General features: G+C 42.3%; 1 protein-coding gene across 2 annotated transcripts in view; it reads left to right on the top strand.

Annotated features, from left to right (window-relative positions):
* DYRK1A (dual specificity tyrosine phosphorylation regulated kinase 1A) overlaps positions 1-13,809 on the top strand; it is a 77,967-nt gene that overhangs the window by 47,411 nt on the left and 16,747 nt on the right. For both annotated transcript variants that reach the window (XM_021527461.3, XM_021527460.4), the window contains exon 3: positions 6,332-6,537. In XM_021527461.3, the coding sequence (XP_021383136.1) occupies positions 6,332-6,537 (206 nt within the window). The remainder of the gene's footprint in view (positions 1-6,331; positions 6,538-13,809) is intronic.

Raw genomic sequence — 13,809 nt, 5'->3', positions numbered from 1 at the left:
CCACAGTGTTTCCCTGTGACAGGTCTGAGCTCCAGTTTTTCTCCAGGAAAGGGAACTGGTGTCCTCTGATTGCACAAAAACCACAGACCACAAGTCCTGCCCAAAGTCCACCTCCTGCTGCAGCTCATCCAGGGAAGGAGCTGGCCAAGACAGGCTCAGCAGTGGCACAACAGTTCATGAACTTGCTCTTGGCCTGCTTTTCTTCCAGGCTGGGAAGAGATGGCACCCAGGAGTTTGATGTCACCTCCTGAGCACTTCCTGCAGCTCTGGCCAGTGGGGGAGAGCAGGAGGAACCCGTGGGTGTGTTGGCCCATGAATGGGGTTGGGGAGCGGGGTCGTTTCTAAGTTTAGGGTTCCATTCTGCTGGGAGGGAAAGCAGTGTTTGGCATTTCTGTACAGGGAAGTTGCCTGAATAGTTATTGTAGGATCACTTCTGAAGCAGCCATTCTTAATAATTCCCCCCACAAGAATAAAGTTCCTCCAGAGGAGGAACTCTGTGAGATATTTATAACGGGATTGTTCTCCGGGAGCTGCCGCAGGTAATTTCCCTTTGTTCCCTGAGTTCTCTCAGCTTTTCCCTGGGTTCCCTCAGCTTTTCCCACTCCAGACCAGGCAGAGTGAGGTCCCTGGACCCCCACGTTCTCAGGCAGTCACTCCAAACCCGTGTGTGGGGACAATGGGCCGAGCAGGGCTGCAGGAGTTCACGCAGAGTTCAGGTTGGCGTGTGCTCATTGCCTGAAAGATGATTGTTCTAAACTCTGCAGTCCCCCAGGGCTGACATTTGTGATGCTCAGGCAGAACTCTGGTAGGTCTAACTCGTCTTCAGCGTGGGTTTATTTGAACAGAGAGTTCTCAGATACAAGTGCTTGTTGCTGATTGCTCCCTGGCTGTTTCAGGATGTGCTGATACACCTCAGAGCTGGTTGGGTATTAGACCAGTGCAGGGATCTGGCTCCCTTTTCCAGACACTCTTCAATAGCTGAGCTGTCACAATGTTCAAGGATGCTGAGTGCTTTTCCAGGCAGAGATTTTGAAAAATAAAGTTGATCTGAAATCTGCAAAACTATTAACTTTGCAAAAAAAAGAAAAAAAAAAATCTTCTGTGAAGGAAGAGGGTTGTACAACTCCTCAGCTAACAGACTTAGAGTGGATATTGGGCTGCTTTCACATCACTCATTTAAACTCAGAAAAAAGCAACAAGAAGTACTTGCCTTCACCTGTGGAAATGAAAAGATTTAAAGTCTGAACCTGTCCTGCACAGTAAGAACTGTGCTTGCTCTGTGGTGTGGCTGCTGAACTCTGAGTGTGGGAAGCAGAACACCCTTTGTGGCAAACGAGACACTTCACACTTTTATTCTCTGCTGGTGTTTGCTGGCAGGTTCTCACTCAGCTGCCAGCATAGCCCTGGGAGGGAATAGAGGGAACACCTGCACATGGCTGAACAACATGGAAAGGGAGGTGGGATAGGAGGGAGAGAAAGAAGCTCACAACATTTTGGGTCAAAGCAATGATCTTTGGAGGGAAAATGTTGAAGAAAAGGAGGAAAAGTTCTAGCGAGGCAAAGAGAATGGCAGATCAATTATGCAGAGGAAGTTTCACACTTCATCCTGAGATCATGATCATCTTAATTCCACCCCCTGCCATGGGCAAGGAAATCTCCCACTATCCCAGGTTGCTCCAAACCCTGTCCAGCATGGCCTTGGATGCTTCCAAACATGGGGAATTCCTGCATTTAAACTTTTAAAAGTATGAAATAAATGCTGATGGGACTTTCACTGCTTTTACCTGCTTCATCTTGCACAACCATCAGCAGGCAGGGAAGTGTTTTAAGGCTGTTCAAAGCTTCTGTTATCAGCAAGATAACTCTTTATCATGTCATGGAACCAAGATCTGCTGCTGCACTTGGGAGATGCTTCTGTCAGTCTTGAAGGTAGATTTCCATCCCTCACAGGGTCCAAACTGTCACCTTTTTGGGGGCTAATTTTTAATTGTGAGATGAGAAGTAGGAAGACATATTAAGGAAATGTCACTTTTTAATGCTCTAATGGTTTTTGTCTGACTTTGCCTCCTTTTTTAAATTTCACTATGAATGCACTTCAGTAGAACACTGAGGTTTGACAGAGGGACAAAGAGAGTCACAAAGATGCTTTGAGAAGCAAAGTAGATCTTTAATGAGCTGGGTGACAGGAATGCAAAGAAACCTTGGAATTCCTGTTGGGATTTTCAGCTGCAGTCCCACCCAAGAGAGGAACTACTCTAACAACTCCTGATCCAGAGAGAAATCTCATTTTGTGCTGACTTTGTGACACGGAAATATGGAAACCTTGAGGCTGGGAGAGACCTTTGGAGGATGCCCAGTCCTGTGGCCAGCTGGGCTTTGGCTACAATCCACTGATTTTTTCTGCATTGATGCTCCACTCTTGGGATCACTCCGTCACCTGCAGCTCTTCCCCATCAGTCAGGGAATTTTTGTGCCTCACTGTAGCTGAAAGGAAAGGCCAGGGATGTGTTTTACCACCAAAAATGCTTTTTTTTTGGGAGGAAGTTTAACTGAGTTAAATGAGTTACGTGGACTGATGTCAAAATGAGAATAACGGGATCTCAAATGGATGAGGTAGGAAATTGAATCTGCATTGAGTTCTTAAAAATGTATGCAAAAATTTCCACAAACTTTCCCATTACTACACATCAGTTGTAGTTCATTTGTAGGCTGCTCAGTAATCACAATGTCAAATATTTCTTACACCCGCAGTTAATAATTTCTTTATTGCTTGGAAAAATCATAAAATCACAGAATGGTTTGGGTTGAAAGGAACCTTAAAATCATCCAGTTCCACCCCCTACCATGGGCAGGGATAACTTCCACTGTTCCACCTGGCCTTGGACCCTTCCAGGGATGGGGAGGCCCTAAAACATCCGTTAAAAAAAAAAAATCTATTTAAAACACAGCTATTTTGAATGACAAAAATATTTTCCATCTTCACCAAATAAATAAATATATTCTTGAACTTCTTCCACTGTGTTGAGATGATGCTTTAAGAAATAAACCTTCTCCTTTATGAGGAAATCCATTTTTGCAGTGTGTCTATTTTCAGAGAGTTCTGTGAGCCTCTTTTGAGTGCAAATACAAATCAAGGTGGGTATTTTTATGCCTCCCCTGAACTAACATTAGGTAAGGCCTATTTGTAAGACAATGCTACCCACTCCAAATCCATAATTTTTTCCCTTAATGTACTTCATGCTTAGAGATCTTGGCATATGTTTTGGGAATTTTTGCTTCATTTTCTTCCCAAGGTGCTTTACAAAGTGTGATCACTCGAACTCGTAGTGGTTAAAAAGGAAAACTGTTGATGGACTACACCTTGTTCACAGATATTTCTGTCCTGTGAGATCAAGTGCCTGTGGATTTTAGTCCTGCCCTGGTGGTCAGCAGATCTCTGATTTTTTTTGAGTGTCTGGAGCTCTCCAGATGAGCCAAAAAAGCAATCTCAGAGCCACCAGAGGCTGTGTGAGCCCCAGTTAATGGCTGTGCACAAATGTCCCTATTTCTGGAGCCACTCCTCGACCTAAAACTAAAGGAGGTCAAGATTTCTATTCTAACCAGTCCTTCTTTCCCCTCCTTTCTCCTGCTGTGTCACCGAGTGTTTCTAGGAGTGTTCCTTTGGGATCAGCGGTGCTGGGATAGCATTGCAGGGGTCAGGAGTAGAGCCTGGGATGTGGCAAGGGCTGAGCAGGGCTTTGTTGTGCTGGTGGCCAGGGCTGTGAGCCCCAGGGCCTTCCCTTCCCTTCCCTTCCCTTCCCTTCCCTTCCCTTCCCTTCCCTTCCCTTCCCTTCCCTTCCCTTCCCTTCCCTTCCCTTCCCTTCCCTTCCCTTCCCTTCCCTTCCCTTCCCTTCCCTTCCCTTCCCTTCCCTTCCCTTCCCTTCCCTTCCCTTCCCTTCCCTTCCCTTCCCTTCCCTTCCCGGGGTGACTCAAACCCTTTTCCATTTGGGATGGGAACACGGGGATGAGGTGGCCAATTCCCATCATCTCCTTGTCATCCTTCACGTCACCAGCCTGGTCAGGCTCTAATTTTGTCCTTTTTTCAGAGATTTGCTGTGGAACCGTTGGTGTTCCTGGGTTGAGAAGGTTCTTGTTGGACACAGTTTGGATTTGTGGTGTCACATTTGGTATGGGACTGTCCTCCAAGCCAGCAGGGATCTTTTTGGTAGTCATAAACAGCAAATCTTAAAAAAAAAAAAAAAATTAACCAAAATATCAAAATTACGGATTTGGGTGCAGGTGGACTTGGGAGGAAAAGGTCTCCAAGCATGAAAAGTTTCCAGCTGAACCAAAACATCACAACTGTCGTTTTGTGGGATAATTACACTTTGAACTCTTCTGCTTTTTTATTTTATTTTAAATGTGTGTAGTGCATTATTCAGTTTATCCTCAGACTTGTTGTGATTTTTGGAATGTCAGAAGATCCTGTGAAGTCAAACTGTAAATGAGAACTCCATGGTGCCAGGGTTTTTGGGTTTATATATTTGAGCTTTCTGCTTTTTGTAGGAACAAATGGGAGGGCAGAATTTTTTTAATAAAATTTGTTTTTATTAAGTTATGTAATTGGCCAGATATCTCTCTATTGGAAACCTATGGCCTGAGGTAAGAAAATGCAAGATTTAAACCTTTGAAAGTAACTGGCTCTGCACTTCAGAATTAGTGGTATTTTTGACACTCTGATTTAAATATTGTTTTGACTTTTACTTCAGTCACCATGATGTTGCTAAGTGAGATTATGATTTTTTTCAGGTTAAGCAGAACCTCAGAAATTAAAAGAGCAAAAAGTAGAGATATTGGATGATGTCTTACATATGTTCAGCCATTCTTACAGGAGTCTTCTGTGAATCTTGAAATGTTCACTAAATCCACCAAGTTGTAGAGATGGAAGATTAACTCTGATTCTCAGTTTTTAATGGACATTTTGTAGAAGAGTTAAAAGTAATTTTCTGTGCTAATGCTAACTTTAAATGGTTAATATTTTAATACAATCAATGTCAAATGGTGTTTGATTTCATCCATGCAGTTCTTCTATTGCCCTGATAGGTGTTGAGTATAAATTTTAATACTTTAGCTTTCTTTTGACAGAGTTATTTTTAAGAAAGCCAAATCTTGGCTTTACTCATCTACTGTTTTCTAGTGCTTGTATTTTCTTACAAGGTTTGGGTTGTAAAGGAAGTGGGGATTTCCCTTTGCTGGTCAGGTGCTTGGCTGTTTAACACCTTCCTTCTAAATTTAATCTTTAGTGATAATTTTACTTTCAGATTGCAGTTGCTCTTTGTTTGCTGTGCTTTGTAGTGAGGCATAAACACAGAGAACAGGGAATCAGGGATTCAGGGAATCACCAGGGTTGGAAGAGCCCTTTGGGATCATCCCAGTCCCACCATCATCACCCCTAAACCTTATCCCAATCCAAAGATGAGCTGCTGAGGCTGGACACTGGATTTTCCTTTGGTACAGTCAGTCCAGAAAGCTGCTGGGAGCACCCCTGAAGGGCAGAACTTGTGTGTTTTTCTGGCTCTTGTGGAATCCATACGTGGAATTTGTGTGTTTGGAATAACCCCTGTCAAATTCTGAGTTATGACACGCAGGTGGAGATGTGAGAAAAGAGATGCTCAGGGTTAGAGATCCAGCATGGTTTGGCTTGGAAGGGACCTTTAAAGATGGAGTTCTGATGGTCAGATTTGCTGTGGAGCCATTTGTGTTCCTGGGTTGAGAAGGTTCTTGTTGGATCTGTGGGTCACATTTGGTGTGGGACCTCCAAGTCAACAGGGACCTTTTTGTTAGTCATAAACAGCAAATCTCAAAATAATTTTAAACTAAAAAATTAAAATTACAGATTTGGGTGCTGCAGGTGGACTTGGGAGGAAAAGATCTACAAGCATGAAAAGCTACCAGCTGAAACATCACAACTGTTGTGTTGTGGGATGGTCAGGGACACCTTCCACCAGACCAGGCTGCTCCAGCCTGACCTTGGACACTTCAGGGATCCAGCCACAGCTGCTCTGGGCACCCTGTGCCAAGGGCTGCCCACCCTCCCAGGGAAGGATTCCTGATTCCCAAAATCCCATCCAACCCTGCCCTGTCTCAGCTTAAGGCCATTCCCTCTGTCCTGGTGAGAAGTCCCTGTCCAGCCCTGCAGAGAACCTTTCCCTGAGGATGATGCTGGGATCACTCCCTATGGAATCTCCCGTGGTTGACAACCCCTGAGCGCTGATGACCTGCAGAGCCTGAACACGGGGCAAGATTTTCAACCCATCCCCTTGCTTAACCCTCCTCACCTTTGTCTTTGCAGGAGGAGAGACTTCAGCATGCAAACCTTCATCTGTTCGGCTTGCACCATCGTTTTCATTCCATGCTGCTGGCCTTCAGATGGCTGGACAGATGTCCCATTCGCATCAGCAGTACAGTGACCGGCGGCAGCAGAACATCAGCGACCAGCAGGTCTCGGCCTTATCCTACGCGGAGCAGCTCGAGCAGCCACTGCCACTGACAAACCAGGTACACACACAGCTCCTTCTGCAGCCTGGAGTTACGGAGTAACTGGGGTTGGAAGGGAGCTTTAGAGATCAAGTTCCACCCTCTGCCACGGCAGGGACATCTTCCAACATCCCAAGCCGCTCCCAGCCCCAATGTCCAACCTGGCCTTGGGCACTGTCAGGGATCCAGGGGCAGCCACAGCTGCTCTGGGAATTCCATCCCAGAATCTCCCAGCTTCCCTTCCCTTCCCTTCCCTTCCCTTCCCTTCCCTTCCCTTCCCTTCCCTTCCCTTCCCTTCCCTTCCCTTCCCTTTTCCCTTTTCCCTTTTCCCTTTTCCCTTTTCCCTTTTCCCTTTTCCCTTTTCCCTTTTCCCTTTTCCCTGCCCTGCCCACAGGGACCAGCTGGGAGGGTGGAATTCCCCAGCTGCTGACCCTTGGGCTCACAGCTCCCAAATTCTGCCCCACGTGCTTGCTAATTCCCAATATCCCATCCAGCCCTGCCCTCCCTCAGTTTAAAGTCATTCCCTCCCCAGCCCTTGTGAAACATCCCTCTCTATCCCGCTATTATACAACCATAAATTACATGATCAGGGCATTTATTCATGTTGGGTTTTTTTTAACTAATTAGCTTCCAACTCTGTAAGTGATTTATTAAAAAATATGGATATTGATCTAGTACCGGTATCCAACTGTGATGGACAAAAACTCTAACAGTTTAAAGTTAGAAAGTGTGTGTTTATTGTGTGTGGGATCGCTCCCAAATCTACACTCCAGCTTCCAGGTGATTACAGAGTCTTTTTATCCATACAAGTATTGAATACCCAAAATACAAATGTATATCCATCATTTTGGTACATCCCATTCCTAATCATTTATGCTAATCACTTCAAAAGCCATTCAGCATGCACAGTTTGTTCCTTGAAATGGGTCGGTGTCCCTTTCATGGGGAGGGGTCCCAAAGTGAGGAAGTAAATGAAGTCTTCCTCCTTCTGACCCTTCAACCTTTTCAATGCAAATATGACAAATGAACTCTTGGTAGAACTCCCGGGGGGGCCCACAATTGTCTTATGTTCCTAAAAGCTATTTGGCAGTTTCTATATTCTTCATTATAAACCCAGGTAACTAAACATTGTGCTGACAAGCAATCAATTATTAGTCAACTACTAACTCTTAACTTCATCAAGGCTTACTCATTTATTTTAATTAACTCTAGTAAGGCTTATCTCTAACTAAAATCTTAGCTCCTCTAAATTCCTTAAAATTTATGTTTCATAAGGATGGAAATAATATACAAGAGTATATTTTAAAATACTTACATTTTGTATATTTTTATATTTTTTATATTTTTCTATTTTCTATTTTAGGTATTATATATTTTAATATTTTACATATTTATATATATATCGATATACATGTATATATATGTATATGTATACTATAGCTTCAAGAAAGGTTGTTTCTAAACTTCTGGAACTTACATATTATGATTATTGTACTTGTAACAATTTTTTAAATAAGAGGAGAGAAAGATTGGCCATGTGGAGAACTGTGAAAAGCTCTTTTTAAAAAAATAGCCGTTTTTTAAATTTTTTGTGCTGTTTGTTAGCAGCTGATTGCTTTATTACTTATCCTAATGGATATTTTGCAATGCACAGTCACTGGTTGGTGTATTTGGAATACAAAAGTTTGCACAAAATATATTTTATTTGAGTAGGCAGGACTGCTGAAAGAGCTCCCCAGCTCAGAGTACCAGGAGCCACAAGAGCTGCTGTGGTTCTGAATATGAGGGAATTCTGTTGGTTTTTAAAATTCCATGGCCCAGTTGTGGAAACACAAGGGCAGATGGGTTCCAGCAAAGCCTATAAGTCAGAAATTGAAAATTTGGTGCAGATTGATGAGGAATGTTTCACTAAAGAGGATGAAGTGTGTTTGGTGCTCAAGATGTTTTAGGTAGAAAAGTCTCCAGAACCATCAAGAGATGCTGTGGTGCTGTGGGAAGATGCTTTTGCAGGAGGAGGGAAGGATTAGAGGGGATAAGAATGGCCAGAATTTGGAGATCCCTAATGACTGGAGCAAAGTGATGAATGAAGCTGGCCAAGGATGGGTTTCCTTTCCTGAGGGCCAACCAGGAGGAAGAGGCAATCTCCTGTATAATATTTAGCTTGGGGATCTACAAGGGCATTTTATGTGAGGTTTTTTTTAGGTTAGAGGTCTGCCAAAACTTCTACAACGAGGCTGGTCAGTCAAGAAAAGTTGCACCTGAATCCTTTCAAGGCACTTTAGAAACAAACTCAAGGAATTGAAGGTTGTATGGACATGATCCATGTGAGGAAATAATCAGCTGGCCACCTTGGCCACGGCAGTCAAGCTGTATTTGCACCACCAACACAATTTTACAGAATCAATGTTCTTGGCTTTGATGGTGGCCAACTTTCTGAAGTCTCCTGACTACTTGTGTTCCCTGCCTCTTTCCTCCCTCGAGTTCTTGTGCTTCTCCCATCACCCAGTCCCACCAAGGGTTCTCCTCACCAGCTCCTGCTTGGAGTGGAAGTTCTGTATGAGCCTCTGTGGGGACTCTCAAAGACTTTTTTTGTCTTTGCACTGCACTTCTGATTTTATCTGCACAGCCAGATCCAGCTGAGATCTTCCTGCTGGTGGCTCAGATCATCTGCTCTGGTCTCTCTGCAGAATAAATTCCTTGTTCTTTTAGGTTGCCCTTTTACAGGTCTGGTTCATCTTAATTAAAAAATAACTTTTTTTTTCCTTCTTATAAAAACCTTGACCTCTGTGATTGAAGGCTTTGTGCTTTTCTCTCCAGATGTGATCTACAAACATCTGGGGGATTGTGTCCCATTGATCCCTACATGTTACAGATTCTTTCTATATGACATTCCTACAAGAAATCCTTTTTATTCAGGGTATTGCCATGAATATGCTGCCACTTCTCTCTGGCCCTGATAAAAGTTTTTTATCAAAAAAACTTGATAAAGCTCTGTCCTGTAAATGTCAATTTTGGAAAGCAGCCTTGCAGAGAACATTGTTGGAACCATCTTTAGGTGGTTGTTTCAATCCTCTGGTGGAATCCCACCACTTGTTCTCTCTGTCATCTCCTTGTAGAGCTTCTAACACAGAGCAGCCTTTTAGAATGGCAAACTCTCTTTGGTCACAGAAGCCTTTGCCAGTCCATGCCACAGAATTCCAGGATCATTTAGGCTAGAAAAAATTTCCCAAGATGAATCCAAGCTGTGCCTAATCCCCACCTTGTCCCCAGCCCAGAGCACTCAGTGCCACCTCCAGGGGACACCTGCAGGGATGGGCACTGCAAAGCTCCCTGGGCAGCCCCTGCCAGGGCCTGAGCACCCTTTCCATGGGGAAATTGCTGCTGCTGTCCCAGCTGAGCCTGCCCTGGCCCAGCCTGAGGCCATTTCCCCTTGTCCTGTCCCTGTTCCCCTTCTGTCAGAGCCACAAGGTCCCCCCTGAGCCTCCTTTTCTCCCGTGTTTCTCTTCCAGAAAATCCTGGTTTTAATATGCAGCAAAAGGAATTGGCTGTTGGAGAAGCCTTGATAGTTTGATCACAATATATCCATAAAAAGAGGAGGAGGAAAAAGGGGATTTCAGGCAGATTCAGGGAGTTTGATCCTTTAAGGTTGGATCCTTTCCATGCAGTGGCTCCCATCCAGTCAGACAGACAAGGATTGGGTCTGGGAGCTTCAGTTTCCTGGAATTTCCTAACATCAGCAGCCTGGACCATCGGGACACCTTGGGTGCCACAGCTTTCCACAGGCTAAAAGTGACTGTTTGGGTGCCCTAAAACCAACCTGCTTAGGTACCCTAAAATAATATGCTCGGGTGCAGATATAAAAAAAATAATCTGTTAGGGTGCCCTAAAAGAAACTTCTTTGGGTGCCCTAAAAGTTTTTTGGGTACCTTAAAAGTAACTCATTTAGGTACCCTAAAAATAACTTCTTTGGATGCTCTAAAACTAATTTATTTGGGTGCCCTAAAATTAAACTGTTAGGGTGCCCTACAATACCCTATTTGGGTGCCCTAAAAGTAAACTGTTAGGGTGTCCTAAAGCACCCAATTTGCATGCCTTAAAAGTAACTTTGGGTGCTCTAAAAGTAACTATTTTAGATTCTCTAAAAGTAGCTTGTTTGGGTGCCCTAAAATACTCCCATTTGGTTGCCCTAAAAGTAAATTGTTTGGGTGCTCTAAAACTTTTTTGGGTACCCTAAAAGTAACTCAGGTACCCTAAAAATAACTTCTTTGGATGCCCCAAAAGTAACTAATTTAAGTACTCTAAAAGTCACTTTTTTGGGTGCCCTAAAATACCCCATTTGGGTGCACTAAAAGTAAACTGTTTGAGTGCCCTAAAACTTCTTTGGGTACCCTAAAAGTAACTCATTTAGGTAGCCTAAAAATAACTTATTTGTGTGCCCTAAAAGTAAGTTGTTCAGGTGCCCTAAAACTTCTTTAGGTACCATAAAAGTAACTCATTTAGGGTAGCCTAAGAATAACTTCTTTGGGTGCCCTAAAACACCCCATTTGGATGCCCTAAAACAAATTTCTTTAGGTGCCCTAGAACATCCTATTTGGGTGCCCTAAAAGCAACTTCTTTGGACACTCTAAAAGTAACTAATTTAGGTACCCTAAAAGTAGCTTCTTTGGGTGCCCATAAATACCCCATTTGGGTGCCCTGAAAGTAAACTGTTTGGGTGCCCTAAAACTTCTTTAGTTACCCTAAAAGTAACTCATTTAGGTAGCTTAAAAATAACTTTTTTGGGTGCCCTAAAAGTAACTAATTTAGGTACCCCAAAAGTAGCTTATTTGGGTGTCCTAAAATACCCCATTTGGATCCCTAAAACAAATTTCTTTGGGTGTCCTAAAACATCCTAAAACATCCTAAAACACTTGGGTGTCCTAAAAGCAACTTCTCTGGATGCTCTAAAAGTAACTCATTTAGGTACCCTAAAAGTAGCTTTTTTGGGTGCCCATAAATACCCCACTTGGGTGCCCTAAAAGTTCTTTGGGTACCCTAAAAGTAACTCATTTAGGTACTTAAAAATAACTTCTTTGGTTACCCTAGAAGTAACTAATTTAGGTAGTCTAACAGTCACATTTTTGGGTGCCCTAAAATAATCCACTTGGGTGCCCTGAAAGTAAACTGTTTGGGTGCCCTAAAACTTCTTTGTGTACCCTAAAAGTAACTCTTTTAGGTACCTAAAAATAACTTCTTTGGGTCTCTAAAAGTCACTTCTTTGTGTGCCCTAAAAATAAAGCTTTAGATACCCTAGAACACCCACTGTGCGTGCCCTAAAAAGCCCATTTCTTCCCCCAAAAATGCCCTGCTGGTGCGAGCTGGCTGCAGGAGCTGGATGGAGCCTTGGGAAAATCGGGATTTTCCAGCTGGGGATTGCAGCAGAGCCTTTCCCGAGCTGCAGCCCCCCTCTGCTGGCCGCAGCTGCTGCTGCTCCCAAAAACCCAGCCCTGAGCTCCAGCGAGGTTATTTCTGTGCATGGAGTGCCTGCTTCAGGCTCCTGGAATGATTTTCATTCATTAGCACGGAAAGTGTGAATTTATTAATTTTATTCCTGTTTAGATTTGGGGTTATATGGTCTCTTGCAGGTCATATTTTGGTTTTTGGGGAATCATTCACAGTTGCAGATTAAAGGTTAGAGAACAATAACGACAATATAAATAGCATAAAATTCAAATTGTATACAATTGTATAAAATTCAAATTGTATAAAATCTATGTATTTAGATTACATTAGATTATCAGTCTATCTTTTTGTCTTTGCTGCAGACTCACTGCTTTATTTTTAATGGAGTGTCTGCTTCAGATTCTTGGAATGATTTTCATTCATTAGCACTGAAAGGGAGTGTGAATTTATTGGTTTTATTCCTGCTTAGGTTTGGGGTTATGGTCTCTTGCAGGCCATGTTTTGGTTTTTGGGTTGCAGATTAAAGGTTAGGGAACAATAATGACTATTTATGTTCAACTTCTATGTAATCTATGTTTTTAGATTACATTGGATTATCAGGTTATTTTTGTGTCTTTGCTGCAGACTCACTGCTTTTTTTTTTTTATGGAGTGTCTGCTTCAGGTTCCTGGAATGATTTTCATTCATTAGCACAGAAAGGGAGTGTGAATTTATTGGTTTTATTCCTGCTTAGGTTTGGGGTTGTAGTGGCTTGCAGGCCATGTTTTGGTTTTTGGGGAATCACTCACAGTTGCAGATTAAAGGTTAGGGAACAATAATGACAATATAAATTGTATAAAATTCAAATTGTATACAATTGTATACAATTCAAATTCTGTGTAATCTATGTATTTAGATTACATTCAATTATCAGTTTAATTTTTTTGTTTTCGCTGCAGACTCACTCCTTTTTTTTTTTTATGGAGTGTTTGGTTCAGGTTCCTGGAATGATTTTAATTCATAAGCAGAGAAAGGGAAGCCAGGTCTTGCATGTGAATTTATTTGGTTTATTCCTGCTCTGTCCTGCTTGCATTTGGGCTTGCAGTGGCTTGCAGGCCATATTCTGGTACTTGGGGAATCATTCACAGTTGCAGATTAAAGTTTAGGGAACAATAATGACAATTTATATTCAGATTATATAAATTATCTATATTTATATTAAATGTAAATAATATAAATAATTACATACAAGTTGCTCTTAAAAAATTATTTACATCATTTTCTCTTGCACTTATTGCTTTCTGGCTCTGGTCCCCAAACCCATCACTGACAAGCATCAAAGAATTCTAGGAAGATACTCCAAGACCAGTCAGATTATTTCATTTTTCACTTATTTATGAGGTCTTAAATTACAGTTAAAAACTTCCAGCTCTGTCTTTTTACATTTTTTTTATTTTCAGGAGTTATTTTTTAAGGCTTTTATTTCCCAAATAGTGCTGGCAGGAGGGGTCCTGCTCTTGGCTGTGGCTGCTGAGTGCTGCAGTTTCAGGGAAGTGTGGGAGCAGATGTTCCAGAGAGAGCAGAAAATTTGGGATTTCTGGGATCTTTCTCCTGCAGTGCTAATAAATTAATATTTCTCTGTGCACTTTTAACTGCTTCCATCTTGTGAGTCCAACTCAGCCTGATGGGAATGAAAGATAAGAGCTTAAAACTTGTCACAACTTCAAAGTTTTGGTTTTTTTTTTTTTCTTTTTTTGTTGCTCCGTTTATCTCCATGGATGCTCAGAGTGTCTGAAACTCTTTTGATTTAATTACAAAATTATTAGGAAATTGATTTACCTGATAAATGAATTGAGATGAGATTTTGGTAAC

This window comes from Lonchura striata, chromosome 1 (assembly GCF_050655825.1).
Source record: "Lonchura striata isolate lonStrDom1 chromosome 1, ASM5065582v1, whole genome shotgun sequence".
NCBI classification, from domain to species: Eukaryota; Metazoa; Chordata; class Aves; order Passeriformes; family Estrildidae; genus Lonchura; species Lonchura striata.
The sequence above is the reverse complement of the archived record's forward strand: the minus strand, read 5'-3'. Positions and strand labels throughout refer to the sequence as shown.